This window comes from Zonotrichia albicollis, chromosome 3 (genome assembly GCF_047830755.1).
Source record: "Zonotrichia albicollis isolate bZonAlb1 chromosome 3, bZonAlb1.hap1, whole genome shotgun sequence".
Lineage (NCBI taxonomy): Eukaryota > Metazoa > Chordata > Aves > Passeriformes > Passerellidae > Zonotrichia > Zonotrichia albicollis.
Window position 1 is genome coordinate 59130539 of NC_133821.1, and position 14162 is coordinate 59144700.

Here is a 14162-nt window from a genome sequence, read left to right on the forward strand (position 1 = left end):
CTCTGGTCATCAACTGTTAAAATGAGAAAAGCAGTCCCACTTGTGCCATCATGCCCACACCCTGTGGCAGAGATGCTGAGGCCTGGAGAGTGTTTGGTCTGGCAGAAACGAGTCAGCATGGGGAAGATCAGTACTACAGTGAAATACAGCTTTTAGACAGTGATGCTTTAAAACAGAAAATGAAGACACTACCAATACAATTGGGGACTTTTGTTTAAAAGGCATTCTTGCAATGTCCAGGGGACATCAGCATTGCAGTGTGAAACCAGCACAGCATCACGTGCTGCATGCACCCCTGGGTCCTCCCAGCAGAGCACAGCACAGACTTTCCTCCAGACCCAATTTTGCGTGACAGCTGCCACTTACAGGGAACTTCATTTGGCAGCTGGTGGTAGGAATGAAATGTGTCCAGAACAGTAGGATGACAAAAAATTAATTAACTGTGGTTTAGCTTGGAAAATTGGCTGGATGAGGGGAAGCAGCAAGATTTGTTTGAAGTTTGAGGAATAGCCTCAGCAAAGTATTTCAGAACATAGAGGGGACACGTGATACTTGCAAACCAAGAAGAATTTCTAAATATGTGTTTAGGAGGTGAAGGCAGAAAGACACAAACACACACACAAAGGATGGAACATCACCCATATATATGTTTCAAGGTTCCTAATGAGGCTTTTGAAACTGTGTTCAAACTGGAAGGGAATATTTTTGTGTAGCACAGTGGAGAATAATTACTGGCAGATTGAAGTGAATAGCACATGCATTGTACCATTTATTTTATCAAATGAATTCTATTTGTTCCTTATCCTACAGTCTTGTAGTGGCATTAAGTGATAATTCTGTGCTACCATGGGTAATCAGAATGAAAATTAGCCTTTTCCAGTTGAATTAATTGTCTCTATTTATTCTGCTTCCAATTCAGTTTTTAGCCATTATTTGTGGTCTATTTAAAAAAGATTGCATCTCTTCTGCAAAACCACTGTCTTCAGCAAAACCACTGTCAGAAATAAGAGCAGTTTTACAAAATCTGAAATAGTGCAGTGTTTCTCATTTCACTTGGCTGTGCCTTCCATAGTTAGCTTTTGGCTTGAAAAGAAAGCCATTATATTCAGATAATAGTTTTCCCAGCCAAAAGCACGCATCATATGGAAAAGATTGACTGTTAGACTATAGCAAAATCTGTAATCTACACCCAATGACATTTTATAATAGCAGCCTAAGCTAAGTAAAGGCATTTTGTTTTTATTTTAAAAAAGCTCCTGAGAAACCACAGGGCTGATGTCTCTGAATCCAGACAAGCAAGCACAAAAGCTGATTTGTTCAGTTCCAGAAAAGGCTGGAATAGTTCTATCAGTGTTTTTACAATATAGCAAAGGTTGCTATCTGATACAGCTTTGTCTTGCACAGGAACTGAGTCCCATAATTTGTCAAGTGCTACTGATCAACCATTATAATTGCTAAAAGACCCAAGGTTCACTTCTTTGCCATCAGACCTATGTAAAAAATCCACACTGCTGCTTTCATTATGTATTTTGGGGTACGTTTTTCCTCTTGCTCTGCCTCTTGTCCCCCTCCAGGCAGGCAGTAATCACAAGTCTGTGTAAAACATCCTCTGAGAAACAAGATTTTCCTGGCAAACACAAATCACAGGTGAGGTGGATTATACAGGGTGCAGCACACCCAAGTGTTTGATTTGGTCAGACTATGGGTGACCCACAGACTGGTGCTACTCTTCCTGTCCCTGGGGGATTTTCTCAGAACTTAGGAGAGGTGAAAGGCTGTGTGCATAGCTGGTCCCTCTGTTGTACACTGCTGGTTAGAGAACAAATTAAATTGAAGGGTAATAGCATGAGGTGGAAGAGTCAGAGAAGCCAGACTACATCTCACAGGTATCCAGGGATGCCCAGTGTTTGGCAAACATGACACTGGATCCCAGCAAGCCATTGAGCAGCAACTCTCCCTACACAGAGCTTTTTCTTCCTGCCATCCTTGGCCCATCCCCTCCACCTTTGAACTCACCAGCTGCACACAAAACTCCTGTGGTGGCAATCCACAGGCTTTTCTTCTTCCTATCCCTCATTTGTCCAAAGTACAGCTTCACCCTGCCTGGGGTCCAGCAGATGTGGCTGGGACCCTGCCCAGCCCTTCCTGCACTGGAAATTCTGTTCCTGAGCCCAGGTCCCTCCAAATATTCCCTTCCTGTGTACTCCAGTCCCTTGTCCCCATAAGTGCAACCTGCTTAGCCCCAGGGGTCACCTCACCTGGGAGGGGTTAGAGAGCAGGGGGAACAGCCCTGCAAACCCAAACTCTACACATCCCACCCTGCTGCCTCTCATTTCTCTTCCTTGTGGTATAACAGCATCTTCTTCATGCACCTGATGGGAAAACGGTGGCTGCTAGTGAAAAGACAAAGACTTGGAGAAACCTTCCTCTTCCACGATGTACCTCCACTCCTGTGGCCCAGTGGCATCTGTTTCCCTGGCACAGAAAGCAAGGAAAACCCTCCCAAGTGAGCTGCCATGCTGATGCACAAAAAAAAAAAAAAAAAAGAAAAGTGGAGCACAGGTTTTGGGAAAGGTTTTCTTGTACTTTACACAGTGATAGGAAGAGTTAATATAAAAAGTAGCTGAGTGTGTGAATCTTTTAAGTGACTCGATCAAAGTACAAGTTTGAGACTCATATTTTAGTTATCCAGGAGCTTTTAATGGGAAGTTTTACTACAGCATATACTGGTTACTGCATTACTCCCATGTGCAGAGGAGCAAAGGATAATGCTGTTGGGAAGATATACAACTTCCCATTTCCTACACAGTAAATCATCCCATGTAGGGATGAGAAGAAGAGGAGAAGAAGTGTCTGCAATTTCAATCATTCTTGATGTCCTATAACATACCAGCACAGCTTTTAATTAAAACTATGGAGCAGGAAGGGCTTTTATTTCACTCCAGAGCAGGATGGGTGGTAATGATGAGAAGGGGATGACTCTTTGCTTATTAACTTGCAATATTACCAGTACTCCTCCCATGAACAGCCATCTGGTGCCTGAGAACAACCCGACTTATTATTACAGGGCACGTTTGCTGCTGAGTCTGTGAGGCTGTTGCACATCCCACTCACAGAGACCTGGCAGTGAAGCTCAGAAACCTGGCATGCCCATGAAATCCCTGTCTCATGAGTCTTTAGCCAAAGTGTGGCACTCCACTGAAAACTCTGAGAATGAATCAATGAAAAAATCTGCTCCTGTGTCACATGCATTGCTTGCAGGGAGCAAATGTCCCAAGGCACAGCAGACCTACAGAACAGCAACTGTGAAGCCAAAAGAAAGTGTGCTCTGCAAATCAATTTCTTTGCACCAGAGGGTGTTTGCATCTGCAGTGCTCTTTGGACAGATGTGGCCCCATATCAGTTCACTGAAGTAAGCTGCATTAAGAAACATTGGTTGCCAGTTAATTTGGCCTTGAGCAGTGAAGGGTGGGGTCTTTTCTTAAAGAAAAAGAACTGTAAAAATCAAAGGCTGTATCTTCATATTCAGTTCACAGCCACCTTGGGAAATCTTGGGCATCAGAACCCCAGTGTCAGAGTCAGACAAGCCAGCAGGACCACACACCTCCCACCATCCACAAGGGACAAGAACCCCACTGGCATCCCTTTGAGGAGGACAGAGATGCTGGTCTGCAGTCAGGGTCTGCCAGGACTTCAGTGTCAGACTCTGGCTCTCAGTTTCTTGCCACCAACAGAAGAGCCTTGGGGTCAGTGTTCTCCTCATCCTGGCTGCCAGACAAATTTGAAGCCAGTCTCTCTGGGCTGTCACAAGCCACAGGTCGGCCCCAGGTGTGACTGAAAACATGTGGCCCATGTCTGATAGTGTCCATATGTGAAGTGATACCTGGGATTACATGGGTCCTCTGGTCAAGCAGGTGTCTCCTCAGACATTGTTTCCAGCTGCTCTCTAGGTGCTGACAATGGGACTGCTTGCTGCCTTGTGGGACCTTTTTTGTGCTCCTCTTCTAAAACAAATCCTGTTGTACACATCTCCAGGACAAAACTTTGCACCAGCGCTCATTTAGATGCTCTCCTCCAGTTCTGACAAACACCATCCTACACAACACAGCCACAGAGGTAATTTCAGAGCTGGCTGTCAGGCTTTTGCTGCCTTCCCTCTTCTTGAGAGAAGCAAATGCAAGCAGCTTGTCTCCATGTCCATTGCCTTCTTAGCACCCTGTGCCCTCGAGAGCTGTCGCTGCTCTTTCAGTGGCATGCCAGGTCTCTCATGATCAGTGAATTATGCCAAACATTACTCTGATTGGGTTTTTCAAACAGTCCAACTTCTCTTTTTCCATGCTGTTTATGTTAGCTCCCTGTAAATGCACAAACTGTCACTTTTTCTCAATTAAAATGCATTTTTAAAAGCCTTTCTTTGGAACAATAGCTGCAAAAATGTGTCAAGAAGAGAATTGGTGCTGTGCCAAGCAGCTCAAGCTTCTTTTTTCTGCCTCCTTGCCTCTCCGAGCTATGCTGCAAATTCTTTTGCCAGGCTGAAGCCTATGGGACCATAGGCTCAGATCCACATACTTCCCATGTTTTTCCATTGCCTGGAACAATCAGGTCGTAGACCAACGATAGTAGCTCAATGATAAACCAAGACATGCAACTCACACTCTTGACTGACAGCAAATTATTGTTTATTAGTGCAAATATAAAGAAATTCCTTTAACACCTACAGGAAAAATTTTAACTGATTGCTTCCCATCATTCCAGTGGGGGAATACAGCAAACCACTATTATTCACATAGGCTTTACCTTTTCCCCAGATGAAATCAAAAGGAGTGTGGTTTTCAGGCTTGAAATTTGCTCTCCAGGATGTGGTCAGTGTCTCCAGGACATAGCCAATCCCTGTCACCTTATACTTTGAAAGACATCTTGATGGTCTGAGTTACAACCCTCACTAAACTCTGCATTCACTTCAGCCATGTCCACTCCTACTGTTGAAATACTCTGAAATAGTGACAGGCCTCAGATGCAATACTTCCCAGGTCCAACACGATGCAAATCCTAAGAGTTGCACTGATCCCTGCAGAGGGCACACTAAGAGATTTCCTATTGCTCCTTAGGCCATATAATCTGCTAAATACTTTGAAGTAGTTGTCATACTGGTGTTAGAACCTCATAGTCCCAGCCATATTTAGATATTCTTCAGTTTTCTTTACCAGGAGAAATTTTGCATTGGTGACTACAATCCAGAGGATACTTGCCAAAACTGGTTCATGCAGCATAACTAGACTACTGGGGAGAAAGAAGCTGCATACAGAAGAATCCTAAAATGAGCAAGGAATTGCACGTGAGACAAAGACTCAAACCAACGACTGGCCTTTTAAAAATGAGGGAATGTGGTAGAAGTCAATGCAACTTTTATGGATCCTACTTGGACTACAAATTATATTTTAAAATGTGTAAAAACAAGTTTTCTAAAGGGGTTTAACTGAAACAGTAAAATAAGGAGCTAATTTCCAGAATGTCTTGAAAAAAAATATGTGAATTGGTTGGGAGCTCTCAAACCCAACCAATAACTGCTCTGCTAAAGACAAAATGGGAGGTAAAGGGCCTCTAAGTTCACAGCTAGAATTCACTTTGGATTCGAGCATATTTAAAAGAAACCATGATTCAATGACCTTGATTAGTCCTTTTGCTAACCCTTTCATATTTAAAAAAGAAAACCACAGCAGTTCTTCATTCTATAAATTTATATTAAGTTCTGACATACATCTTGTACAACAGACGTGCATACTCAGTGTGAAGACAGCAATTCTAAGGAAGAGAAGTCTCGTGAGACCTTAGACCACTGTGCTGAGTCCTTAGAGATCCTGGAAGAAAAAGCACCACAGTGGGTAGGTGATGCTAACACTCAGGAAAAAAGCACTTAAGTGGTGCTAAGAGAATTGCAGGTGTACAGGAGAATTAGGGGATACCAGCTTGAAATTGTTTTCTGTTCACTCTCTTATGGGAGACTGCATTCCACATTATTCTTTCCAGGAGTGTCTTGCACCACAAAAAAAACAGAATTATATAAAATTTCTCATTATGTCTGCTTAATTAGGCAGAGGAGTTCCTAAATTTATCAAAACATAAGCACAGTCTGACATTTTGATTGCAAACCCCTTCAAACACTCAACCCTCAAGTAAGTCCTGTTTGCACTGAGACTGCAGCAAGATACAAAAATGCAGTTACTTGCTCCAAAACACCTCAACCTTTCCTTTTTGTCTTGACTGTGGCTTTGCTGGAGTCCTCCATCAGCCCTTCTGAGCAGTGTTGGAATCAATCAGCTCTAAAGGAGTGTTTGAGGCTAAAGGAGTGTTCCCCAGGTCTCAGCAGGGGCGGTGGTGTGGGTACAGCTTCCTCCTTCTGGGCACCCTGTGCACAAAGCCTTAGCCCAGATTGTCTCCTGTGGCTGGCAAATACAGAAAGCTACAGCAAGTTTGTCTGCTACAGCAAGTGAGCAGAGGTCTGCTACTATAATGAGTTGCATGTGCAAGCCCCCAAGCCCTCACTGAGGGAACATTAATTACACATTGTGAGAAATCAGCCAGCAAACTAGGAGATGAGAAACTGGGGCTCGCTGCCATCCTGCTCTTGTGGGGTCACCTCCATGCAGGATTGTGGGAGAAAACATCCCATTTCCTCAGGCCAGGCTGGGATGCCTCCTGCAAGAGGAAGCAGACAGTGCCTCTTGCTTGGCTGACCCAAGGCCAAGGGAGCAGTGCAGGTGCACAAGGCAGGAGGAGGGAGCAGGCAAGATCAGGGATACCACTGAGCACCCAAAGGCCAGTGGGCAACAAAGAGGGGCTGATTCAGTGACCCTGCCTGGATGAAAAAAAATTCCCAATTTAAAAAATCAGGGTAAGAAAAGTGCTGATGGGCATGTAATCCTATGTCTGTAGGTATTAAATGCATTTAATTTACAGTACCTTGGCAACAAAACTGTTGAAGCACATGATGTGCAAAGGAACCACGTTTTTAATATAGGTATCATCAAATCCTTAGTTTCACTGAATGAAAATGCTTCACTTTGCAACCTCACTCTGGTACTCCCCTCTTGTCAGTCCTACAGTAGTCCTACAGTACCCATAGGAAGGAGCTACTTCTCCTATAGCTTTTTTTACTTTTATTGGAGACTACCAGACCTAGTGGGTAGCTGGAGGCGGTGTGACAGCTCCAAATATCTTGAATCCAATTAAACTGAAGATTAAACAATTTTTTTCATTCCAATGCATTATCCTTTTTATAACTCCATGCACTGCAGAGCATCCAGTTCATTATGTGTAACCATCAAAGGAAAAACAAGTCTGGAACTAGCAGACTTTTCCCACAGATGAAATTGTATTCTCACATACTAAAACAACCAACATGAAATATTTTGCTATTTGTCATCAAGAGATCCAAAAATTTCTCCAAGGTACAGCAATTTCACTTCTCAGATTTACTGCCCAAGCCTCTCTTCAGATTCATTATTTCCCCACCATTGAGAGAGTATGTTTACAAAGCCAGGTTGTTTGTATTTCCCTCTCTCCCCAACAGCAAAAGATAGCAAATTTAATAACACTGCAAGCTAGAAATCTGCTCTGTGGCAAAGCTGAGCCTCAGTCCAAGAGAACAATCCATCTGCTGTACTGTAAACATGGCAAAGAAAAAAATACCAGTTTCATCTCTTCTCCCCTTACACGCTGGATTTTTCATTTAATAGACAAAATGCAGGTACAGAAAATACTATGCTTTACTGAGTCCGTACAATGAACAACCTTAACTCTTCTGGTAACTTAAAAAGATAACAGGACTCCACATTGTCACCATCAGTATACACATTCCAGAATGTTTTTAGACATGCTTGGGGACATGACTGCAGATGAAGCATTTCACACCTCTCGGGGTCCTTCAGGGCTGCTCCTCATCAGCCAGGCTGGCCGCTCTGCTTGCTGTAAAGAACAACTCACACCTTCCTGCTGCTCTAGCCAGCAGAAAAACAATTGGTCAGGAAGAAAAGGAGTAAGCTACACTCATTTCAGGAGAGATTTGAATAGTTTATTTTGCCCAATCAAGAGCCCTTCAGCATAATGACACATTCATATACACATATATGAACATTTTTTTCTGAAACATTAATGTATAATACATTTTAAATTTAAAATACCAGCTGCACAGGTATTTTTATTTACAAAAATATTCCATACTTAATTTTTTAACTTCATTATGATGACATAGTTCAGTCCAAGTACATGTAAGTAAAATAACTCTATGCAATCTAACATAGTTGAGTTTGTAACAGTACAGTTTGCAGTTCATATGAAACTATATCTGTAGACAGATGGATTTGCAACCCTACCTAAAAATGCATATTCCAGTAATCATCCTCAGAAGAGCTAGTGGGGCTCAGCAAGACTTAACTGAAGAATAAGTTGCAATGAACATAAGGGAAAAAGAAAACACACATGTACACACTAACATATACAGAAACGAGAACTGCTACACATCAAGCATGCTTACCCAGGAGTGGGCAATGTTAGAAAAATTTACGGATGTATTTTTTCCCCCATGGTGCTGGTACAATGAAACAGCAGCATAACTAGAAAGCAGCATGTTTTCCTAGTTCTAACCACTACAGATAGCAGAGCTCAGGTCTAAAATAACACAGTACTGCTTATTTACAATTCTGTTTTAAAAGGGAATATTTAAAACATGTTCCCACCCTTCTCCCTTTCCATCACCTATGATTGAATGGTAGTGGTAATCCACATACAACTTCTTAAATGTTTTCAACTGAAACAGTTTAACTTCTAGTTATTTGCCTGGTTAATATGGAACTTAGGTACTAACAGAAAAATACAAGTGTCAAAGTAACCTACAGCTGTAGGTTAGCTTAAACATTTCTAGGCGCACATGGAACTTCTAAAAGAAATACTGATTGACATCTTCCATTTGATTGTTTGGTGTTTCTGCCTCATTTCTCTTCCTTTTTTTCCACTTTTAAAAAATTAATGCCTACATCTTTAAGTCTAATCTGTATAAGGTGGAAAAGAACCCAGAAACAGTGCACACATCGGATTTGAAACAGTAATAAGGTAGATATATAGCACATCTTTATAATGGGCTTAAGAAGAAATCGGCCCAAATCAGCTTTTCAATGAAAACGGAAGTAAAATTGGTTTAACTGATTCACCTACATTACACCCTTTTTTCCCCTGATTCTGTTCACTTCCACCCCTCAAGCATCATTAATTTCTGTCTACAGAGTATTTGAAGATTTTGTGGTAGTAGCAAAGTTATCAACATCCACCCAAAAAGACTCAAATCAATTACCCAGGAAATTGGCTGGCACGAGGGAAGATTGGAGTGACCAGCTGCCCTTCTCCCTGGAAAGGGAGGCAAGGCACTGCAGTCCCTCCCTCCCTCACCGGACTGTCTGCAGTCAGTGCCTGTCCAGACATGTTAAACTACAAGCAGAAAGTAGTGGGCACTTCAGCCACAGACTCTTTAATTTTTCCAACACGTTTCAGACACAAAAAAACCCCAACAAAACAAACCCACATAAAAACCAACCCTGATTTACATGTAAAGAGCTGATGTATAATCAAAATACGCAAATTACTCAAAGAAAATGTTTATTGGACACACCTCACTTCAGTTTTAGAGAATTTTAAAAGTCCAAGAAATAGAGCTGAAAAAAGTCTCTCATGTGTACCAGAAAAAAACCCAAACCATAGAAAACCAGTCAGCCATGGACTGCAGCTATTGAGAAAACTTGAATATTAGGCTAGTTCCTTATCTTCTTGCTCCATACTTGGAGAATTATTCAAGGATGTTCATAATGGGAGGTAAAAATAACTAATTATTTTCTGCAAAGCAAAATGGGCTATTTGTTTTAATTGCTTAGTAATTGTATCATCTCGATATGAGATATGAATGTATTCATAAGCTTAAAACAACTTCTATGGATAATATACATACTTTAAGTACTTTGACTTAAAACTTGAACGCAAGTCTTTTTAAAATTAAAGGTAGAAGTGTACATATAAAAATTATTTAAAACTAAAAGTATATTCTTAAGCAGTATGTATAAATATAACAGATTTCTTTTGTATTATCTAGTAACAAATGCGAAAGTGTTGCAGTAATTTATAAACTGAATGCTGACACAGAATACGTGCCTTTCATTAAATTCTATATTGTATATACATCTTTTGCTAAGAAAACACACATTCTAAATAAATCACATAATTAGCAAAGGTGCCTGAAAGTAATCTGTTCTAAAGTCTTTATTGAACATGTGTGTTTATATACAAATAATGAACCTGAACTGCACAAATGCAGAAACAAAATTAAGGAATAAAATACCATGATTGAATTAAAGTGCAGGAAAAATTCAAGTTTAAAAGTTCAGGTAAGATCAGTGCCATTAATTAAGCAAAAATAAAACATAAAAGAAACAAAAAACAATGAAACAAAATTTCCCACCCTTCAAAAAAACCCAAACAAACCAAAACACCACCAAAACAAACGAAATTAAAAAAACCAAAAACAAAACATAGAAAGGAAAATAAAAGGAAAACTAAAAGGAAAAAAAAGCAAATGAACTTGCTTCCAAAAATCCTCCTTTGGATGTAGCTTTCCAATCACCTGCCATGCAAGTACCACCTCAGGCACAAAAACTTTGCATAAAGACAGACAAAGAACACAGCTATATATTACTCTACTTTATAACTGACTGCTGAAGAACAAATCACTGGAGATGCCTGTGGTGTAACATTTTCAGACTGATTTGGAATACACACATATTTACACATACCAGGATTCAAAAGTTACGATTTGGCAGGACTAAGGTGAAGAAAAGCTTCTTCAGTTTACAGTTTCTAATGAGACACACTACATATAAACAGATAGGTAGCAGCAGGTAGTTTCTTACTTTCATTTAAAAAAAAGTAATAGCTCAATTGTATCTTTTTAGTTTTCCAGACACTCTAAAAAATGTCACACAACTAAAATGCTAGTGAAAAAACCAGGGGTGCTTCCCTGCAAGGATTTCAATACACTTTGCTGTACAAAAGGTGCACCACCAATAGCACAATAAGATGCAATGATGGGTGTGTGATTGCCTTCCTTCCACTGGGAAGGAAAAAGTAACATTTTAGACTAAAATTGTACATAGCCCCTTTTATTGACCAAGACCCATTTATCTCAAGAACAACCATGCCGTTATTCTTCCTATCTAGAAGCGTGCCCTGAACACAAGCACCAGAAGAGATTCAACTACGATAGATTCTGTAACACCAAATCAGCTGCTACTCCTCTGGTACTGCCAGATGGTCTCTCATTGCCTCTGATTATTTTACTTGCTGGTGGTTGTCAAATATATCTTGATGAGAAAGTTAAGTAGGCTTTCCTTTCAAGCCAAGGTCATCTTCCATTGATTGATACCATAATTTGTTGAAGAATGCTTTTGCAATCCTCTCCCCCAGAGCCTGACCAGATTAATTCCCCAGGATTCTGTTGCCCTGAAATGTACTTTATTTTCAGCAGGTCAAATAATAATAAGTCAACTCAATTTATAAATGTGAGACAAGGAAGGGGTCAAGTGTCAGCTAGGGTGGGATTTTTGGATGTGGTATGGATAGTGGTTTATCTCATTTTCTTCTACCTGAATGTCTCACAAAATGATGCTAAATAGGCATTAATTAGACACTAAAAAATAAATTAACATGCAGAGGCAAATATTGCATGGCAAACTGAGTTAAGTAACTCAAGTAAACATTGCCTCAGTAGCTATGGGACAGACATATCAAGAAATCATAATACTACTTGTTTGAATTGTCACATTCTTATTTTTTAAGTCCTTTGAGCAGTGGGCATAGCAGAGCATGCCCTTTTACTGGCAACACAATTCAACTGTCTTTTTAAAATGTTGCTCTACCTAAAGTGAGAAAATTTACCAGTTTGTGCTTCAAAGCCTGAACATATTTTTCTCTCATTTGGAAAGTGATTTAAGGAACCATAAGTAACTTCAATATTTTGCATCCTTGAGGTGTTTTGTAAGGTTGCCTTATCTGTGTACCTGCAACATCACTTCACAATACAAATATAACCAAAGTTTTGCTTTGGGAACATTCAGGAAGTTTGTGAAAAAAGTACACAAAATGCAATGCTTGGAGAAGCAAACCTAAGTGATTAATTTCAGACAATGTAGACCTATCAGCTTCTAAGTACTCCCTTTTATAAAACAAAACGAGTCAATGACTATTCCTGATTTGAGAAAAAATCAGGAATTTTTGATTTGAGAAAAGATTTGAGAAAAAAGGTCTAAAGGAATTTTTGAAATGCAAGCATTTATTTTAAGGAATACTCTCTTTTAAAAAGAGCCCTGGTTATTCACACTGATACAGCTTTAGTGCAGTAGCCATTAACAAGTTAGCTCAGCTGTATTATTTATCTCACCCAAATGGAACATTATTTCAGCAATTCCTAAAGTTTTTATGCACACTTTACCACTGCTTACAATGAAAACACTGCTTTAGAGATTAAATCAAACTTTAGGACAAATGCCTTTAGTGCTGCACGGGGATGAGACAGGTACTTGTAAAATAGCGCTACTGGCAGAACTTAGAGATTGGCTAAACAACATACTGACCATTATCAAGTATTAAATGCTTGCTTGCCATTATTCATGCATCAGCACCTCCATGGTGTGTAGAAGTTTGAAAACCTGAGTCCAAGGTTATCTGATTTCATAGTGAAGGACTAAAGGGGCATCTCGAACTTAAGTCTTGAGCAAAACTATCTCAGCTATTTCAATTAATGGCTGTAAAGATACATTCTGTTAAACATTTATAAAAACTCACAGCATGAATGGAACCCACAGCCAATTCTAAATGTTACACAACCTGAACCAATAACTATTTTTGGCAAAAATAATATTTAACTGAACAGAAGTTGAAGAATTCTTACCACAAGGAAGATGTTACCACATTTCACATTGCACGGCCATAACACAAACGAAAACTCCCAGCATGACACATTCCAGTCATATTATTCACTTGACTTTTTAATGCAAAAAATTACGTATTCTTTTGTTTTGCACGTCACAGAATATGATGTGAATACAAGAATACTAGATCAGGGGTCCAAGAAAAGACTATGCACAGGTCAACTATGTATACAATTTTCAATAAGAAATCTTCCAAGCTTCCAGCTTTTTAAATGAAAGAATGACAGGAAACTTCAACTCTTCTTCAACAATAATGGTAAATATAGCGAGTCCTAGAGAGGGTAATTGTAAGTCAGCTACTGTCCAGCAAGACAAACAGCTCGATTCCAGCTCTTGGACCCCTGATTTATTGCCTCTCCTTACAGGAGGGTATAACACTGGCAGCAATTACAATAGCACAAAAACTTTTGGCATATGAAATATTAACACAGGATTGACCCTGCATTGCCCCTGCCCATCTCACCATGATTTCCTTTTACTCTCTTTCCCACATGTTCCAGCTACCTTCTCTGCTCCAACTTTATGCTAACCAACAGCTAAGAAACACCCAAGTTTCTTTCTTTGTGTGTGTTTCTTAGATATAAAGCTCCTCAGTTAAAGCCAGGACTGAGGTAAAACAGTGTGTCATTTGTGCTAGGAAACAACAGTATCCGATGGTGAATACTCCTTTAAATATCAGTGGTCCTGCCAAAATTAATGAAAAAACAAGATTTTTTCATCAGGACAAAATTAAACAGATGTGATTGATGAGAGTCATCAGAACTGGTACCACTTCTTGTCTTTGTACTTCAACATCATCTAAAAAAACAACAAAAAAATTCTAATTACTGTTTCTGTAATGTACCAAAATGTACAATGACACAAACAAATAATATGCTTTACAAAGCAGCATGAGAAAGAAGGATTTTAGCAAGGTTGCAAACATGTCACTGAACACTGAGTGTTTAGCATGATGAATTTTCTAGTGGTAGCATTATTGCTGGTGAGCTAGCCTCAGAAAAAGACATTTTAGGGAGAATGGGGAGGTTGCACAGGAATTTAGGGTGTGGAAAGAAGTTGGCATGAAAATGAATGAGAACAGCCATTCTGTGGAAGTCACTGAGGAAAAAAACAAAGTGGCACTCAGAGGGTTTGCAT

General features: G+C 40.0%; 1 protein-coding gene across 12 annotated transcripts in view; it reads right to left on the reverse strand.

Moving 5' to 3' along the window:
* Positions 1 to 8049: 8049 nt before the first annotated feature.
* STXBP5 (syntaxin binding protein 5) overlaps positions 8050 to 14162 on the reverse strand; it is a 115712-nt gene continuing 109599 nt past the window's right edge. For all 12 annotated transcript variants that reach the window (XM_074537570.1, XM_074537571.1, XM_074537568.1 and 9 more), the window contains one exon: positions 8050 to 13823. In XM_074537570.1, the coding sequence (XP_074393671.1) occupies positions 13782 to 13823 (42 nt within the window). In that variant the 3' untranslated portion in view covers positions 8050 to 13781. The remainder of the gene's footprint in view (positions 13824 to 14162) is intronic.